Source organism: Pangasianodon hypophthalmus, chromosome 20, assembly GCF_027358585.1.
Source record: "Pangasianodon hypophthalmus isolate fPanHyp1 chromosome 20, fPanHyp1.pri, whole genome shotgun sequence".
Classification (NCBI taxonomy): domain Eukaryota; kingdom Metazoa; phylum Chordata; class Actinopteri; order Siluriformes; family Pangasiidae; genus Pangasianodon; species Pangasianodon hypophthalmus.
Genome location: NC_069729.1, coordinates 11,858,897 through 11,876,014, shown reverse-complemented (window position 1 = coordinate 11,876,014; position 17,118 = coordinate 11,858,897). Strand labels below are relative to the sequence as shown.

The 17,118-nt window shown below is 38.4% G+C and overlaps 1 protein-coding gene across 1 annotated transcript in view; it reads left to right on the top strand.

The window, feature by feature from the left end:
• The first annotated feature begins 740 nt into the window (after positions 1–740).
• The window catches only part of phf2 (PHD finger protein 2), a 46,914-nt gene continuing 30,536 nt past the window's right edge, over positions 741–17,118 (top strand). The window contains exons 1-3 of the mRNA XM_026932571.3: positions 741–1,356; positions 15,267–15,352; positions 16,132–16,246. Of these exons, the coding sequence (XP_026788372.1) occupies positions 1,259–1,356; positions 15,267–15,352; positions 16,132–16,246 (299 nt within the window). The 5' untranslated portion in view covers positions 741–1,258. The remainder of the gene's footprint in view (positions 1,357–15,266; positions 15,353–16,131; positions 16,247–17,118) is intronic.

The following is a 17,118-nucleotide window of genomic DNA, read 5'->3' as shown; positions in this document are numbered from 1 at the left end:
ATTTTCCCGCATTCAAATGTTTAATGTAAACTTTAAGTGAAGCTTTTGACCTGAATCGGCATGATTTTATACATTACACTGATGCCACATGATTAGCTGAAAATGAGCAGATGTATGCGTACAGGTGATCCTAATAAAGTTCCGTCAAGTGTAAAATAAAATCTAAGTGTACACTGTTTCACAACCTCCCAAAAACCTGCTGCACTTAATACACTCATACCAGCACTACACACACTGACTTTCCATTACCATATCAGTAATGGGCATAATGGACATGGACATAATGTGATCTGCTGGTGGAAAGTTCAGGAATAAAAACGCATTTGGCTCCAGTAAATAGTCAGAATATTATTGTACATATTTAAATTGGGGTCCTTGGAATTTATTTTACAGTTAAAGGGGTCCCTGGCTGCAAAATGGTTGAGCCATTGGGTTCAGTAAGTTTGCACCTACATAAATAGGCTATTATATTTTGCACTTAACTATATATATATATATATATATATATATATATATATATATATATATATAGTTAAAATATGTATATAGTTATATATATATATATAAATATATATATATATAAACTATTTAAATACATATTTATAACTATATATATATATATATATATATATATAAATAACCATAGATCTCCTATGGTTATTTATAGGGCTTGGCGGTGATATTATCTAATATGGTATAATGCAGCAGGCCATTTGCAAACAACTCTAGCGCGTTTGCTTTCCTCCAGCTCCTACAGCAACTTCAGTGAGTGAGCAGAGCTGACGCTGAGCTCGGCGGACGGTTCCGCCGTTTTGTCCGGTGATGAAGCCTGCACTCAGTGCACCGGCGCACACGCTCGCGGGGAGATCTCGCGCTCTAACCGCCCCCAAAACCTCCCGCAAGGAGCCGCGCTAATGCCACACACTCATCTCTCAGCCCGCCTGTGCGATATCATAAGGAAAACATAGCTACATTGTCTTATGCTTTTCGGAAACACTACAGTAGAGTGTAGTCACCAGGGGGCATGCACACGGTATTATTGCGCTTCAGGAAACATTGTAACCTCTGCGATGCGCTCGCGGAATAATTCCGCCTCTGTGCGTGATTCGGGATCTGCTCGGCTATGAATGCATGTGCGGCGGAGGCGCGAGCGTGCTGACGGTCTTCATATTGCCGTGTCGGTTGCCTTCTGTGCTGCCCCCGTCTCTTTCTCTTTCTCCTTCTATCTCCCTCCGCCGCTGTTGGGAACTGAGCTAACATGGCGACTGTACCAGTGTATTGCATCTGCAGATTACCGTACGACGTAACCCAGTTCATGATCGAATGCGATGCCTGCAAGGACTGGTTTCACGGCAGGTAACGGCTTTATTTCTTTTTAAATATTTCCTCATTGTGTGCGGATGTGCCTCGATTTCGTGCTTGTGTGCTTTAGTCGCGCGCTAGTCTATAACAGCTCTACGTTTGTGTTCGCCCAAAAAGCGCGAGAGGCCGCTTGAAGAAGAAGGCGGAGTTACATTTAGCTGTCTTTCTAGAGACATTTTTGTCAACATTTTGTCAGCTCTAAGTATATTTGTGTGCTTACTGGTCTTATTGGGGTACTAGGTGGTGTATTTGGTGCTTTTTGTGCGCTTTGAGCCGCACTCTCGGTGTGTATGTGCTCCTGTGCTGGTGTCGGGGGAGAGCAGAGAGCAGCGGGTGCTCGCTCTGGCTCTGGCTTTGGCTTTATTTCACTGCATTTCATCTCCAGCTGATATTTCTGTCCATTCCTGCGCGACCCAGCAGCCTCGCTGTGCTTTCAGCGTGCTCGGGGGTATTTATTTCTGTAGCCTGGATCTGCCCTCGCTCCTCTGGAAGGACACGGGTTCGCTTCGCGCTGGAGGAATAATAGGCTACTTGTGCCAGAGATTGCACATTCACAGCTCTTCTATCACCACACACACACATACACACACACACGTTCATCGATCATAAGCGGTCAGATTTAGCAAATTAAACCCACTTCCACCCTCTTGCTCGCTGCTAACCGAGCCTAAGCGTGTGGGCACCGGAACCCGTCCACTGACAGCGGAGTGTGTGTGTGTGTGTGTGTGTGTGTAGGCTTGTCGTAGGAAATGAGTTCAATAATGGAAGTCGTTTGGTTTTATACAGAACAGTTACAAAAATAGTGTGTGTGTGTGTGTATATATATATATATATATATATATATATATATACACGCACACACACACACACTCTTTTATATATACACTATTTTTTGACCCCATTTTGTGTCCCTGAAGAATGCAGACACGCGACGTGTTTGCGCGCGAGCCCGCTCGCACCGTGGAGCTTCTGGTGTAAGAGCGTGTTGTTCATGTAAACAGTTGAAGGAGAGTTACAGCTCAGTGACAGAGACATTTACGCGCCTCTTTTAACTCTTTGATGATCAGATTTTAGCCTGATATCTGCTGATCATTTGACAGCCCTGATCTCACTGTTGAGATTGTGAAGATCACACTGTTGGAGAAATTGTGAAGAAAGTGTGTCCTAAATTGCTGCTGGGCTTCTTCTAACTACGCACACGGCTCTAAGGGTGTGTGTGTCTGTGTGTGTGAGAGGGGGTGGCAATGGGGTTGGTAAATGCTTACTGCCCGAGGGGTTTGCTCTCTAATCTGTAACGATATGGTTAAAGCTAGCGATCCACCTTGTTAGGATTTGAGAACGCATAGCGAGCATGGACAGTCTGGGTAAAGCCTGCTAAAGACACAGCTCCATGGACACACGTGACACATGAGTTATTGTCCTGGTCAGACAATGGCCTGGCCCTGACTGCCCTGTGTGCACTTTACATGATGCTGCCTAATGCACGTCTGATGGCTTGTGAAGGTGGAAAGTGACTGAATCTTCCTGGATCTGTCTCCGTCCTGCTCTTTCTTCACACGCTCAGCGTTTATACTTTCTCTCCAGGCACGGTTGTGTAGACATGGTTGACCAGTGACGGACAGATAAAGCAGCCTGCTCCGTCTTCAGTGCATGTGAAGCCTTTCTGTTTTATGCTATTCAGCTGAAAAGCCCAGTGTTGGTTGCACTATTCACATGTTGCATGGACACCTGCAGTGTTGAATAAACCCTTACAGTGTTGAATGAACACCTACAGTGTTGTTTCATGAATTAAACCCTTACAGTGTTGAATGAACACCTACAGTGTTGTTTCATGAATTAAACCCTTACAGTGTTGAATGAATACCTACAGTGTTGTTTCATGAATTAAACCCTTACAGTGTTGAATGAACACCTACAGTGTTGTTTCATGAATTAAACCCTTACAGTGTTGAATGAACACCTACAGTGTTGTTTCATGAATTAAACCCTTACAGTGTTGAATGAACACCTACAGTGATGTTTCATGAATTAAACCCTTACAGTGTTGAATGAACACCTACAGTGATGTTTCATGAATTAAACCCTTACAGTGTTGAATGAATACCTACAGTGTTGTTTCATGAATGAAACCCTTACAGTATTGAATGAACACCTACAGTGTTGTTTCATGAATTAAACCCTTACAGTGTTGAATGAACACCTACAGTGATGTTTCATGAATTAAACGCTTACAGTGTTGAATGAATACCTACAGTGTTGTTTCATGAATTAAACCCTTACAGTGTTGAATGAACACCTACAGTGTTGTCTTGTGCCTACATTGTCAAGTGCACCCTTACTTATTAGTACTAATGTGTTAACAACAACAGTGTTGAATTTAGATTATAGTGTTGTATTCACTCCCTGGGTGTGCAGCTGAACTTTAACGAACACTTATTCTGTCTCTTAAATTAGGACTGTGTGTGCATGTGGGCGTGTGCATTGATAATACAGGAGTTATGATTATGATATGTAATTCATTATTCTTATGATATTAATTATATGGTTAGGATCATGTTTGTGTGGAGTGATGGCTGATTGTGATCTTAGATAGGAGGGCTAAAATATTTCAGTAGCTCAACAGTGCAACCATTAGGGTAAACTATTTTACACACACACACACACACACACACACACACTCAAATACACACCTATTTGTATTTGTGATTTTGTGATTTATAATCTTTCCCCCTCATTTTCTCCCCAGAAATTGGTTACCTGCAAATTTCCATCCAACAGCCAGCTCTCCCCCTATCATTCAACAGCAACTACTGTTTTTTTCAAACTGCTGCTCATGCTGTGTCAGGGCATTGTAACACACTCCGAGGAAAAAGCTATCTGCTGTGCTCAAAATACATGAGCTCACACACTCCCATGATTGGCTAGTCTCGCTGTGACTGACAGTAGATAGAGTATGCCACCCTGCCTACTAAGAGAGCATGGCCAGTTTTGCTCCCTTGGCTCCTATCCACGGATGGCCGTGACATCATGGAGATTTGCACTTGCGAACTCCAAACGACAGGGCAAATGCTTTTCTGTTGCTCCATTTAGGAGGAGTGATTTCTAATTTTTGATTGTTTCGAGTCTCTAATGCCCTTCTGGGTTCATGCCATGTTTCCTCTGGCTACCAAATATGCCAAACAGGTAACAGATTTGTTAAAAAAAACAAAAACAAAAAACTTGCATTTCCGTTATCTGTCCTTTTATTGGACAATATCTGTTTCGTTCTCCTCCAACGGCTTTTGGGTGCGAAAAAAAATTCCAGACCTTCAGTCCCATCACCTGCAGCTGATCATATACTCAAAATTAATTTGCAAGTTGTAAGTGTTCTCTGACTCGCTGCATATGTAAAACCATGATTTGGTTTGGAAAACACTGCATCAGGTTTCCTGTGCAGAACCAGATGTGGATGTAGCCTGCATCGCTGATCTGACATCAGTTTTGTGGTTTGCATTTAGTTATAGTGACAAACAAGTGGGGCAGAATACAGAATACACTCCAAGTCTTTGTGTTTGGGTCACCCTCCAGCATTCCAGGGATTTTACACACAGGATCATAACCACTGAGTTATTCCTGTGCTTGTGGTATTAACATTCAGCCTGACAAAGCCCTTTGAATGAATGCTGTAATGTTTTCAAGATTATAACACAAGTCCATTTGCCGTGATATACTACTATTAGCAATTCAAAGCCTTCACAGACGTATTCACTTACGGTGGTTGTGTCAGAGTAAGACAGATTTTTGCAGCTTTCGGCCTTCTTGCTCAGCCCTGCATGGTCCGGTTTGTTGTGTGACTTCTTGTTTTGAGGTAGCAATGAATGACATCATCGCTCTCTCCCCGTCTCAGTCTGCTGGGCACAAAGCCAGTCTGACAAACCGTGTGTTGCAGACTCTGAGGTGTATCCCATTAACAACAAGAGAAGCTTATTATCTGCAGCTTACTCCTTCGTAATAGAGCAGAGCATTATTATTATGTGGAGTTTAACTCATACATGTTTTCAATTCTGTGACTGAAATCATTTAAAGGCTGGAGATCACAAAAAAACATGCAAAAGCTACAAGCTTTAATGACCATGTGCTATAACAAAAAAAATTCTTCACCTGCTTTCAATATTAGTATTTCACTGCCTAATGAAGAATCAAACTCAACTTGAGTCTAGTCTTGGGTCTAGTTTGCAAACAAACCTAACCTCAATGTGCACATCCTGTCTCTGGAAGCCACAAAAGATCAACAGAGTCGAAGAAAAGCCATTCATAAAAACAGTGAGGTTATAAGCACAAACACAGATAGCAACATGTTAATCACTGTAGGACACAAGATCCTCCCTCAAAACAGACAGGACATGTACATAGTATGGAACAGAATGGAATAGATAGAGAATATGGACCAAATACTACCATTTAGTGTGCAACTAGAGTTTAGTTCCTATTATTTGTAAGACACTCTGCATTTTACAGTACATCAAACCTGAATCATTTCTTTGTGGCTATAAGTTGACTGTAATCATGTAATGCAAATGCAAAAAAATGGCTGCCAGCATTAGATTGGTTTAAAAATCCAAGATTCTAAAGATTGTGTAATAAATTGTAAAATAAGCTATTATATGTGATAAAGGCCCCGCCTCTGCCCTGTGTGTGGAGTTTGCATGTTCCTCGTGCTTTGGGGGTTTCCTCAGGGTACTCCGGTTTCCTCCCCTGTCCAAAGATATGCGTTGTAGGCTGATTGGCATTTCCAATTTGTCCTGAGTGTGTGGATGGGTGTGTGAATGTGTGTGTGATTGTGCCCTGCGATGGATTGGCACCCCGTCCAGGGTGTCCCCTGCCTTGTGTCCCGGGTCCCCTGGGATAGGCTCCAGGCTCCCCGGCGACCCTGTGTAGAATAAGTGGTACAGAGGATGGATGGATGGATGTGATATAGGCGGCACAGTGGTGCTGGCTCACAGCTCCAGAGTCCCTGCCTCGATCGCGAGCTCAGGTTGCTGTCTGTTCGCCCCTTGTCCGTGTGGTTTTCCTCCATGTTTTCCAGTTTCCAACCATTGTCCAAAAACATGCTGGTAGGTGAATTGCCTACACTAAATTGCCCCTTGCGTGTGGTACCCTGCAATGGACTGGCATCCTGTCCAGGGTGTATTCCCACCTCACACACTTCATTCCCAGGATAGGCTCCAGATCCACCACGACACTGACCAGGATAAAGCTGTCACTGTTACCTAGATAAAGGAATAATTTGGTAAAATATGTGTTACATAGCTAATAAATAAGTTAATAATAATACATTTTCTCAGAGACTGTAAGACTTGTTAGTGGGATTTTTCATATGTTTTTGTATTTTCCCCTGATTTTCCGGTAATGGCTTGTTTTCATGTGACGTCACAAAAACTTGTGTACTTTGCTTTGTACTATCTTGATTCTCTGCACTTTTCTACATGATTCCTAACACATCTCTGTGAGAAGAGTGCCACAGTGTGTAGTATTTTAATTGGTAAATATGGCAATTTGTGGTATATAAGAATCAGGAGAAAAAAAGAATTATATATAATTGTATAAATATAATTATCTGAAGAAAGGCATAGATTCAATTGAACAATCGTCTGTTCGAACATTTTGTTCTTTCAATATTTGTTTTTTACTCTCCTGAGTTTATTATGGTAAAATGAGACATTATCCACTGTGTAACTCATTCATCCTCACAACTCCATAGATATAGTGGATTAATCAAAGTTTGATAATAGATGTACAATTTAATTAGACAATTTTAATTAAATGATCTGATATCACTTGTAACAAAGTTATGCTTATAATGCAAGGCATTGTACTTTTGTCTGTGTTTGTAGATCATTTTGTCGTACAGTGTCAGAAATCAGACAAGCAAGTCTGTTTGAGATACTTGACACAGTTTGAAGTGAGTTTGTGATGACTGTAGATTGCAAGCTAAATTGGATTTTTAAACTTCCCTGGTATTATAGAGTTGGAGCTTAGACGCTGACAAAAGTGAATATGAATTTTGGATATTTCAATTATATACACATCAAATTAAATCAAATTCTTTTTTATATGTTTTATACGTTGTATATTTTGCCATTGTTTTTTCTTTGCTTTGCTAGACCTGAGATTTGTCTTTTTAACCAGAGAAATTACATTATAGGTTTTGAGATTAAAAAAAATTTGAATTCTAAATTCAGATATCAAAAATCCAAATCTTAAACATCCAACTCACAAAAATACAGAACTGATATAATATAAATTAGGCCAAAGGTGAAGTATCTGGGATTCCCAGGGAAAAATAAACACTTAAAGCGTTTTTAACAAATTAAAAACTTTTTATGTTCTACTCAAATGGCAGGTTCAATGTTAAACACTCGATGCTAGGTATGCCAAGCATAACTATTTAGGTGACACTCTAACTAGCTATCCAAACTTAGCAGCCGAAGTTAGCTGCTTAGTATGAATTTAGCTATTTCAGTAGAACATAAAATCTTAGTAGAACATGGGAGCGCGTAACTCATTACGGTTCATATCTTCCATTTCGTCTCTGCTTAACTCTACTCCACAACACTTCACTTCACTTCATGGACTGTGACAGATGGCTGTAATTGGCTAAATGCTGAATTCGGGCCCACTGAAAGCATCTACTTTTCCCTGGGACTTCAGGATGCTTCACCTTTGGCCTAATTTACATAAAATCTGTAATTTTGAGAATTTTTGTATTTAGGGTTTTGATTTTTTAAATCTCAAATCTGTAACCCATAATTTTGATGTATGTGGTTTTAAAGTTAGATTTTACCCCTAGCAAATTCAAAACAAAGAAAATACATTGGCACAAATGTAAAGTTATTCAATACACCAGGAAACAAAATCATATTTAGATACTTTTGTCAGCTTCCAAGCGCCGTACATTATTATTATTCATACACACTTTATTATTATAGTAGCCCCTGTGCAAAACTAAGGAGACTAACGTTGGATACCAAACATAAGTTCATTTTGAACTTAACATAATGTAATATTGCTTACTACTTAGTACTTAGTAGTAAGCATAGATGGGGTGGACAAATCATAAATTCATTAACTAGCTCACCAGGCAAGTAAAAGGTGTAGTGTGCTGCCCAGTCCCATGTTTTAGTTGCCCTGAAACCTAAAAGACTCGGTTAGAAGTGGTAGCTATCAACATGTACATTTGGCAGGCTAATTAGCTAGTTTAGCACATTGATACATACTAAGGGAAGCTAACAAGTTTATGATAATTAACCCCTTTTAACAAAGTTTCTTTATTTTATTATAACAGGAAAGTCATTTGCCAGGTTTGTGCTGGACTTTATTTTGCTTGGCTTTGACAGTGTTTCCACATACCTGCATGTATCACATTGTAAAAAGATTGTTGGTCAACCATTCACACTAATCAATTCACAGAGTCAAAATCATTCCGGCAGCAAGCAGATCGCACCTCGGCTGATGTGTGTAGTGCAGCAGGCGGTTGGATTTGGAAATGGTATAGTTACAGCATTGAGGTGCTTCACACCACTGTGAAGTGTGTTACATTTAAACAGCACTACATACTAGGAATGTAATGATATGGCAATTTGATATGTCTGTATATTAACCAATATATTTAACATAAAATATATGTTTATATTACATGAGGAGAAATAAACATTTAAAACTAATCATGCACACACTCCATCCTCTGAAAAAGTAGCTTAAATTAAGATCGGCTGCTTAAAAAAACATGCTTCTTGGAAACATGCTGTTTTTCACAAACTAATGTGATAGCATACTGGCTGGCACTCATAACACACACACACACACACACACACACACACACACAGAAAGAGAGAGGGAGTTTCTCTGCTTCATTCAGGCAGCCTTTGCTGGCTGATTTTATCCAGGTTAAAGAATGCCTGAAGTTTTTGTGCTAGTTTCAGGGGTTTATTTGCAGTATTTGAGATGTAGTTGGGGTTAGTATTTAGCTGAAAGCCTGGATAAAGAGTTAAAGTTTAATTAGCCATGTTTAATTTTATTAAGTACTAATACACGGCTTTTGTCCCTGGTGGTCTAGTGGTTACTGATCCTGTGCTCTCACTGCCGTGGCCCGGGTTCGATTCCTGGGCAGGGAACCAACCCAGCCATTGGAAGTGTACTCTCAGTGCCAGTCCCAAGCCTGGATAAAATGGGAGGGTTGCGTCAGGAAGGGCATCCAGCTTACAACTTGTGCCAAATCAAACATGCGGACCACTGATCCGCTATGGCGACCCCTAACAGGAGCAGCCGAAAGAACAACAACAATTAATGCACAGCTTTTGTTTTGTTATATGCTGCTAAAAGTCTGACTCAATTATGCAAACACTGTCACTATTACATTTCCATTATTGTACTTTTAATTTATTGTACTTCAACCTAAATGACAGGCAATGCTTATTCTTGATGTATATAAAATGTAGTGCATCAAGACACCAACGTATCGTATTGTATTATATCATTACACCTTTATTACATACCAAATAAAAAAGTCTACAAGGAGTATTTTTCTGGTTGCTGAAGCTACTTGTCCACCAGGCTACCGAGGAAAAAAAACAAAAAAAAACTTCTTGTCCCAGGTGCCCCACGCTACTGATTTATCCACCCTTATTGGAACATTCCGTGATCACAAGTGGTGAAACTGACATCTGTTGCTTCACTAACGCTTGGTTGTGCCTATCTGTGATAATCATGTGCGTGTAGACGTGCACTCCTTTGCCCCCTGATTTTCTTGAAGAAACTGTGCCTGTCTGTGTGTCCAGCCTGAGTGAGCAGGGGATGTAATGAGGGTGGAAGTACATGAATCCTCCGTAGTATGATAAAAAATATTGTCATCTACTTCATAGAGTAGTATTAAATGACAAGGTTAATCGTGTATTTTACTACTTTAATGTTCTTTAAATGTATTAAAAAAAATACTGATAACATGTAACTGTTGATTCTGCTAGTAAAATTATTTCATATTCCCTTCTCACAGTATGACCTCTCACCCCTAGATATAACTTTGCTATTCATTTTAAGGCTAAATGGTGAGAAATAATTGTTTTCAATGGAGTTGAAATTCATGGCCACTGTTTAGAGATGTAGTTTAGCACTAAATCTCTAAGAAATGTGTTGTTACTCTCACTCTTATTCCCTTGTGACCAGCCATGTGACCAGCAATGAGTCAGAAATATGTAGCACACTCATAACAGAAAAATATTGCTTATTATGTCTCAGATCAAGCATTTTCAGTTTCAGTGGAAGGCAAAGGCAGTCTTGTTTAGACACTTTAACACCGACATCGAGACATAAAAGCTGGTTAGTCTCGTAGAGCTCACTGGATATTTTCCTCTGTGAATCCACAGGCTGCATTTCTCCAGCAGATTGTGTATCACTTTGTGCAAATTCAGTTCCCAATGCTGTGTTTGTTTTGTTGTGGAGGGACTTGCCACTCAAGTGAATAATTCATTAACGCGCTTTTATCCAGCTGCACCAGCCGTGTCGTTAATCATACCAATGATGATGATTAGTAAAGGGAAAGCAACCTAGTCCTACATGGTGACGTGTTTAAAACATTGCCTAATTGATTCATCATAGTTACACTTTTAACTTCTTGCTGAGTTGGAAGCAATTATCAGTTACTTAAAACATTTATTGCCGTTCTGTCTTTATTAAATGTGCTACAGTGAGTTCTTGTTACTACTGAGGTTGTAAGTGAGCATTAGTAATGTATAAAAAGCATTCTGAAGTCACCATCTTCCCATCTTGCTAACTTTAGACAACTGTCTGAGATACTCCAGCAGCATGCTTTTATTATGACTGCTGTTGATGCTCAAGAGAGCTATGAAAAGGCATTTGAAAAGGCACAAAGCACTCTGTACTTAGTGCAGCACAAGCAACGTTCTATTCCCTCCAAAAAAAAAAAGACCTCAGAAGCATCAAAATTGTTGGCAACCTTTCTTTTTTACTCATCTTTACCAAGAGTGCCAATAATTCTGGAGCTGACTGTAATTCTAGTTGAGGTTTGTGGTTTTGTCTTTGTGGTTTCTTAGCCTAATCTCACACTGAAAATATAAAAAAGCTAATTTATTCTAAGAAAAAAAATATTTTAACAAAATCAAATGTCTCACAAGTATTAGTACCCCTATTCTTCTGAACAAAATGTAACTGAAGCATGCTTCTGTTTATATTTTACTTTCTTCACCTCTGTCTTTAGGAAACTTTAAATGATCAACCATGACTTCCTGTTTCACTGGGGAATAAATATGAGGTGACACAGAGGCCCAGTTCCCTTCCATTTATCAGCTTGGGGGACATTAGAGAATACACAAATGAAATGAGACAAAAGTGTGTTGGCCTACATTAAATCAGGCAATTTCCGCATGCATTCCTAATGCATTTAAGAAGTTTAAAACAACCAGAGCTGTAACAAATTTAGTAGATTTTGCTACTGTACACAGGATGAGGAGGATGGTGAGAGAGGCAAAAATGTTTCCAAGGATCACAGAGATCTGCAGAAGATGGTACCATTTTAGGGTCAACAAGTTTCTAGATCTACAATGAGACACCACCTCCATGCAAACAAACTATTTGGAAGGCATGCTAGAAGAAAGCATTTTATTTCATTTAACTGCAGACGCAGACCTGCCAACATTAAATTCAGCATTTCACACTGCTATGAGTTATGACTCAAAAATACACCAAAAGAGCAGTCTTCTTTTTTCCCCAATAAAAATGGCAGATGAGCCACTTGACATATGAATCTGGAATGATTGACAGTTACCCAGGTGTTTTGAACTCTCCAAAAATAACTGATACCCCTGGAAGCCCCGCCCCTTTCCATAACTCACATTTGTAATCTTTTGATCTGTGCTCTTGTCTTAACTTGATTTTAAATCTTGAACATGTTTTGATTTTGGTAATGTGAAATCAAATCTATCAGTGTTTGTTTGACTATTAGACAAGTATATATATATATAACATCAGTACTTACCTTTATTAGAGATGACACCAAAAGTTTTTAGCCAGTCAAAAACTGCACTTTTTCAGAGGAAAGATAAAAAGACTGCATATTTTGATTAGAAAAACTAACTAGGCCTACAACAAAGTGTTAAATCTAACACTTTACAAATCTTTTTAATGATAATGATAAATATACCATAAATGCACAGCACGGTCAAGTCCATTGCCATAGAAACTGTAATGTGCATATAACCCATATGTGGGGTTTTTTTAATACAGAAAAGAAACCAATCCAATTATCCAATCCATACAATTAAGTATGGTGGGGGATCTATGATGCTGTGGGGCAGTGTTTAATCCAAAGGCCCTGGGAACATTGTTAGGATACATTGCATCGCTGACTCCGTGAAGTTATTTTTAAATGATTTAAATGATTTTTAATAATTTTTAAATGATTTTAAATGAAAAACATATGTCCAAAACATACTGATCTAATACATACATCCAAATCCACACAAAAAGTGACCACAATTTCAAACTTTTGTCATGGCCACCCCAGTCCCCTCACCTAAACCCCACTGAAAACATGGGGTGAGCTGAAAAGGAGAGTCCACAGAAATAGATGGTGAGATTCTGTATTGAGGTTAGATTCAAGGTTAGATTTAAGGTTAGATTTTGCTCATATTTCAGTGTGATTAAGCTAATTGACCTCAAAGACATTTTCTTGAAACTTTTTACCCATCTTTACCAAGGGTGCCAATAATTCTGCAATCGACTGAATATATTTGCAAAGTAGTTTAACAGGAAACCCTGTTAAACAAACAGTTGTTGTGACGGAAGAAGTGAAAGTGGATGGTTAGAGCAGAAGAGAGATCAACGCTTGACATTAACCTGCTGCCTGATTCAGGATGCGTCCTATATTTCCTAGTGAAGGTTATTGTGTCCTCTGAGACAATGATGATTTAGGGGCCATGTTGCCTACATGTGATTAGAGTGAATAAAGGATATAATTTATGCTTCATACTGGGTTTTGCCTTTTTCTATTTTTAAGGTCCACACTGCCCACTGTGTGAATGAAGTGAACACAAAATATTATGTTCTCTGCATATGGCAGTAATATCCTGCTGGAGAGGAGCCCACATGGGTGACTCCTAATGCAATATTTACTTCCCACTCTGTATGGCTCCCTCTTCTGCCAGGAATGCAGAAGGTTTGCATGGGGACAGGGAGAGTCCTGTTAACCCTCATCTTTTCACAGCTGCGGAGATGAACCAGTACTGCTGATGAATGAACTGAGTTGAATTCAGGATCTTTCTGGGAACTTGTTGTATATTTTGATTAAATTTGTGTAGCAGTTGTCCTTCATCATACTATTTGTTGCACTTCATTTATTTAAGCCTTAAAAAAACAAATTGAGGACAAGCACAGACTTAAGCGAAACAAAGACAAACATTAAAAGAGGAATTTGTCATTTTAAAAGTGTTCCTACATTCCATAAAAATCACATAATTTGAAGGTGGGTGGCACTGATGTAGTGGGTAGTATTGCCACCTTACAGCTCCAGGCTTCCAGGTTTGAACCTGAGCTCAGGTTATTGTCTTTTTCTGAGTAGTGCATGTTCTCCCCGTGTTTGCCTGCGTTTCTTCCAGGTTTTCCAGTGTCCTCTCACCTCCAAAATACATGCTGGTAGGTGTAGTTGTGAGTCTTAATTGCCTCTAGCTGTGAATGGGTGTGTATATGTGTGCGTGTGTGTGTGTGTGTGTGTGTGTGTGCATGGTGCCCTGCGATAAATTGGCGTACCATACAAACTGTATTCCTGCCTCGTACCGGATGCTTCTGGGATACGCTCCGGATCCACTGAGACCCTGACCAGGGTAAACCAGTTACTGAAGATAAATGAAAGAATGAATTTCATAGATTCTTTTAAAATGTGACACACGGTATTGCATTGCAGTGGATCGGACTAGTTCCTTGATAGTTTCAGGCTTCTGTTTCTTTTTTTTTTCTGGCCTGGATATATAAGCTCCACCCTATCTGGATACAGAGCTGCTCAGCCAAGGATTTGTTTTGGGTATTGTAATGCATTTCAAAGGGAAACAGATAAAAATCTACATAGTTAACATGAAGAAAAAAATAGACTTTCACTAAAAAAAGAACATTTTCACTTGATCAACATGTTGTGTGATTGAAACTACGTTGTTATTTTAAAATGTATTTTATGTGTACTCACAAGTAGGCTGATGTGTATTACTCAGTGATACAACAATTACACACATTTGGTGTTACCATAACTCTATTAGTGTTGTGTTAGCACACATATTTGTGTGTAATGGCATAGACTGGCTTTTGCAGTAACAGCAGTGTAAAGTGACAACTGGCATATGATACAGAGTGTTTACTGTGCACACTCCCAAATAGTTACTGTATGATCAATCTCTTGAACTGTTTTTGCTGTTCATATATGTTGTAGCTTCGCAATTCATAATTCATGTTGGCTGAGATGTTATGAATTTCCACATGCTTGTATTGAGTATAGTGAAAATCATGAAGTGTCGCTTCACCTTGTGCCTTGTGCACTTGGCATGTGCTGAAATATCTCCCCTGTGCTCTGGATGTAGTTTCAGCAAAGGGAGTGGGATTGATTGGGAGGATTGATGGCTCCTTTAAATGTTACAAAATAAAATATTAAAACATTATGGTATAACAGGATAATAGATAGAGTATATGCAACTACACGTGGATAGATTTTTTTTATTAAATGCCCCAGTGTAATAATATCCAATTTTAAGCTCATCTTTGCAGTGAATTGAATTTGCCCACAAGCACTGAGACATTGTTTTGTATATTTTGGTCTACTTAAAATGTCTCATGAGGCTCCATCTTTTTATATTTTCATTGTGTTGTAGCTGTGTGGGAGTGGATGAGGATGACGCACCGGACATCGACATTTACCACTGCCCCAACTGCGAGAAGACACACGGCAAATCCACCTGTGAGTACTTTTAAACCTTTACTGCTTCAATTAACTGAGCTTAAAACTATATTTGGTTTCATTATGTTGCAGTGTTTGAAAGGTTCTTTTCCTGGATTACGAGCAAGCGATATCAGACACTCTATATGCTGTGAGAAAGCATCTGAAGATGAGACTAGAGTTTTGGTGTTTGTTTATGTAAACGCTGTGATTCCTCAACAGCTCACAGAAACATTTATCTGGAGCACCAGCTGCTCACAACACACACTATTTTGACTTTAGATTCAGGATTTATGAGAGGAATCATTTATATATTCCCATGCTCTGTGATATCAGAATTATAATTAATTTGTGATAATTAACCAGCATTATATTGTGCAGCCTTTTCTGTATTGTGTATTATGTTTTACATACTAAAAAACACAATATATTAGATTCAAAATTCAGAGATAAACATGCAAATAACAACTTATTGCTAGAGATAACAGTTTATTAATAGTGTAATGATTTTTTTTTTTTTTGTCGTCTGAGTGATTTATCTCTCAAGCTCTTCCTTGGAAACTGCCTTTCCATCTGTTGCATGTAATTGTTTATGCATGAGTTTATACATTTATGAATTAGCTCTTAATATAATATTGCATTGATGTTTTTTTTGTGAAAAATTTATTTTTAATTATGAATTCAGTGAGTGAGTTAGTGAAAAAAATGCACAACAGCAAGTCCATTTGACAGGAACTTCAGGCTAAACTAGGGACTTTGGCTAAACCAGATTTCTCTGCCTCTGGCACTTTTCTTTCCAGTGAAAAAGAAAAAGAACTGGAATAAACATGACACGGGGCAAAGTGGAGACGTCAAACCGGTTCAGAATGGCAGTCAGGTGTTTATAAAGGAGCTGCGCAGCAGGACATTCCCCAGGTACAGCTGCGTTTGCTTAATTTTACTTTTATTTTATTTTTATTTATTAATTGCGTATTAATAATGTGTGGATCTAAAACAGCACTGTGACTGCCTCGTGACCATCAGTGGATGGCGCTCTCTGATCATAATTCTGATCTCAAAGGACTATCGTGCAAAAAAAAAAAAAAAAAAGCTAGCAAGGTCATGCAGAATAGAATAGAATAGTTTTTGTCTATTAATTGTGAGTAGTAGTAGTTATTATTATCAAACAGCCAGTAAAGAAAAAAAAGGGAAAAACTGATTTAAGTTTCATTTAGTGTATAAAAATAAATTATTCCACAGTTAACGTTAGGAAAAATACAAAAGTTCTTTAAAAATGAATGGAACATTTTACAATTTTAAAGATGAACATTTTCAGAGTTTTCAGAAATTTGCTTTCAGAGTTTGTAACTGTTATTAAAAGTGATATAAAATAATATATCATGACACCTGCTATATCTCAGGAAAGTATTTGTGACAATTTATTATGATATATATATATATATATATATATATAATGATATTTATGTATGTATGTATTTATTTTTGCAAAGCTGCTAAGTAACAATGTCCTTTGTTAAAAGCGCTATGCACATAAAATTGAATTGAATATATATATATATATATATATATATATATATATATATATATATATATATATTCAATTATATAGACACATTATCACTGACATACAAATAAGAAAGCATACAGAATAACAACACAGGATTGATATACATGGTGCTAATACAGATAAAATACAAGACTTAAATTCACAATTCCTGATATTGGAGTATACCTCCTACTCAGTATATGGCATAGATGCCAATTAATTACAAATTGAGCAATATTTA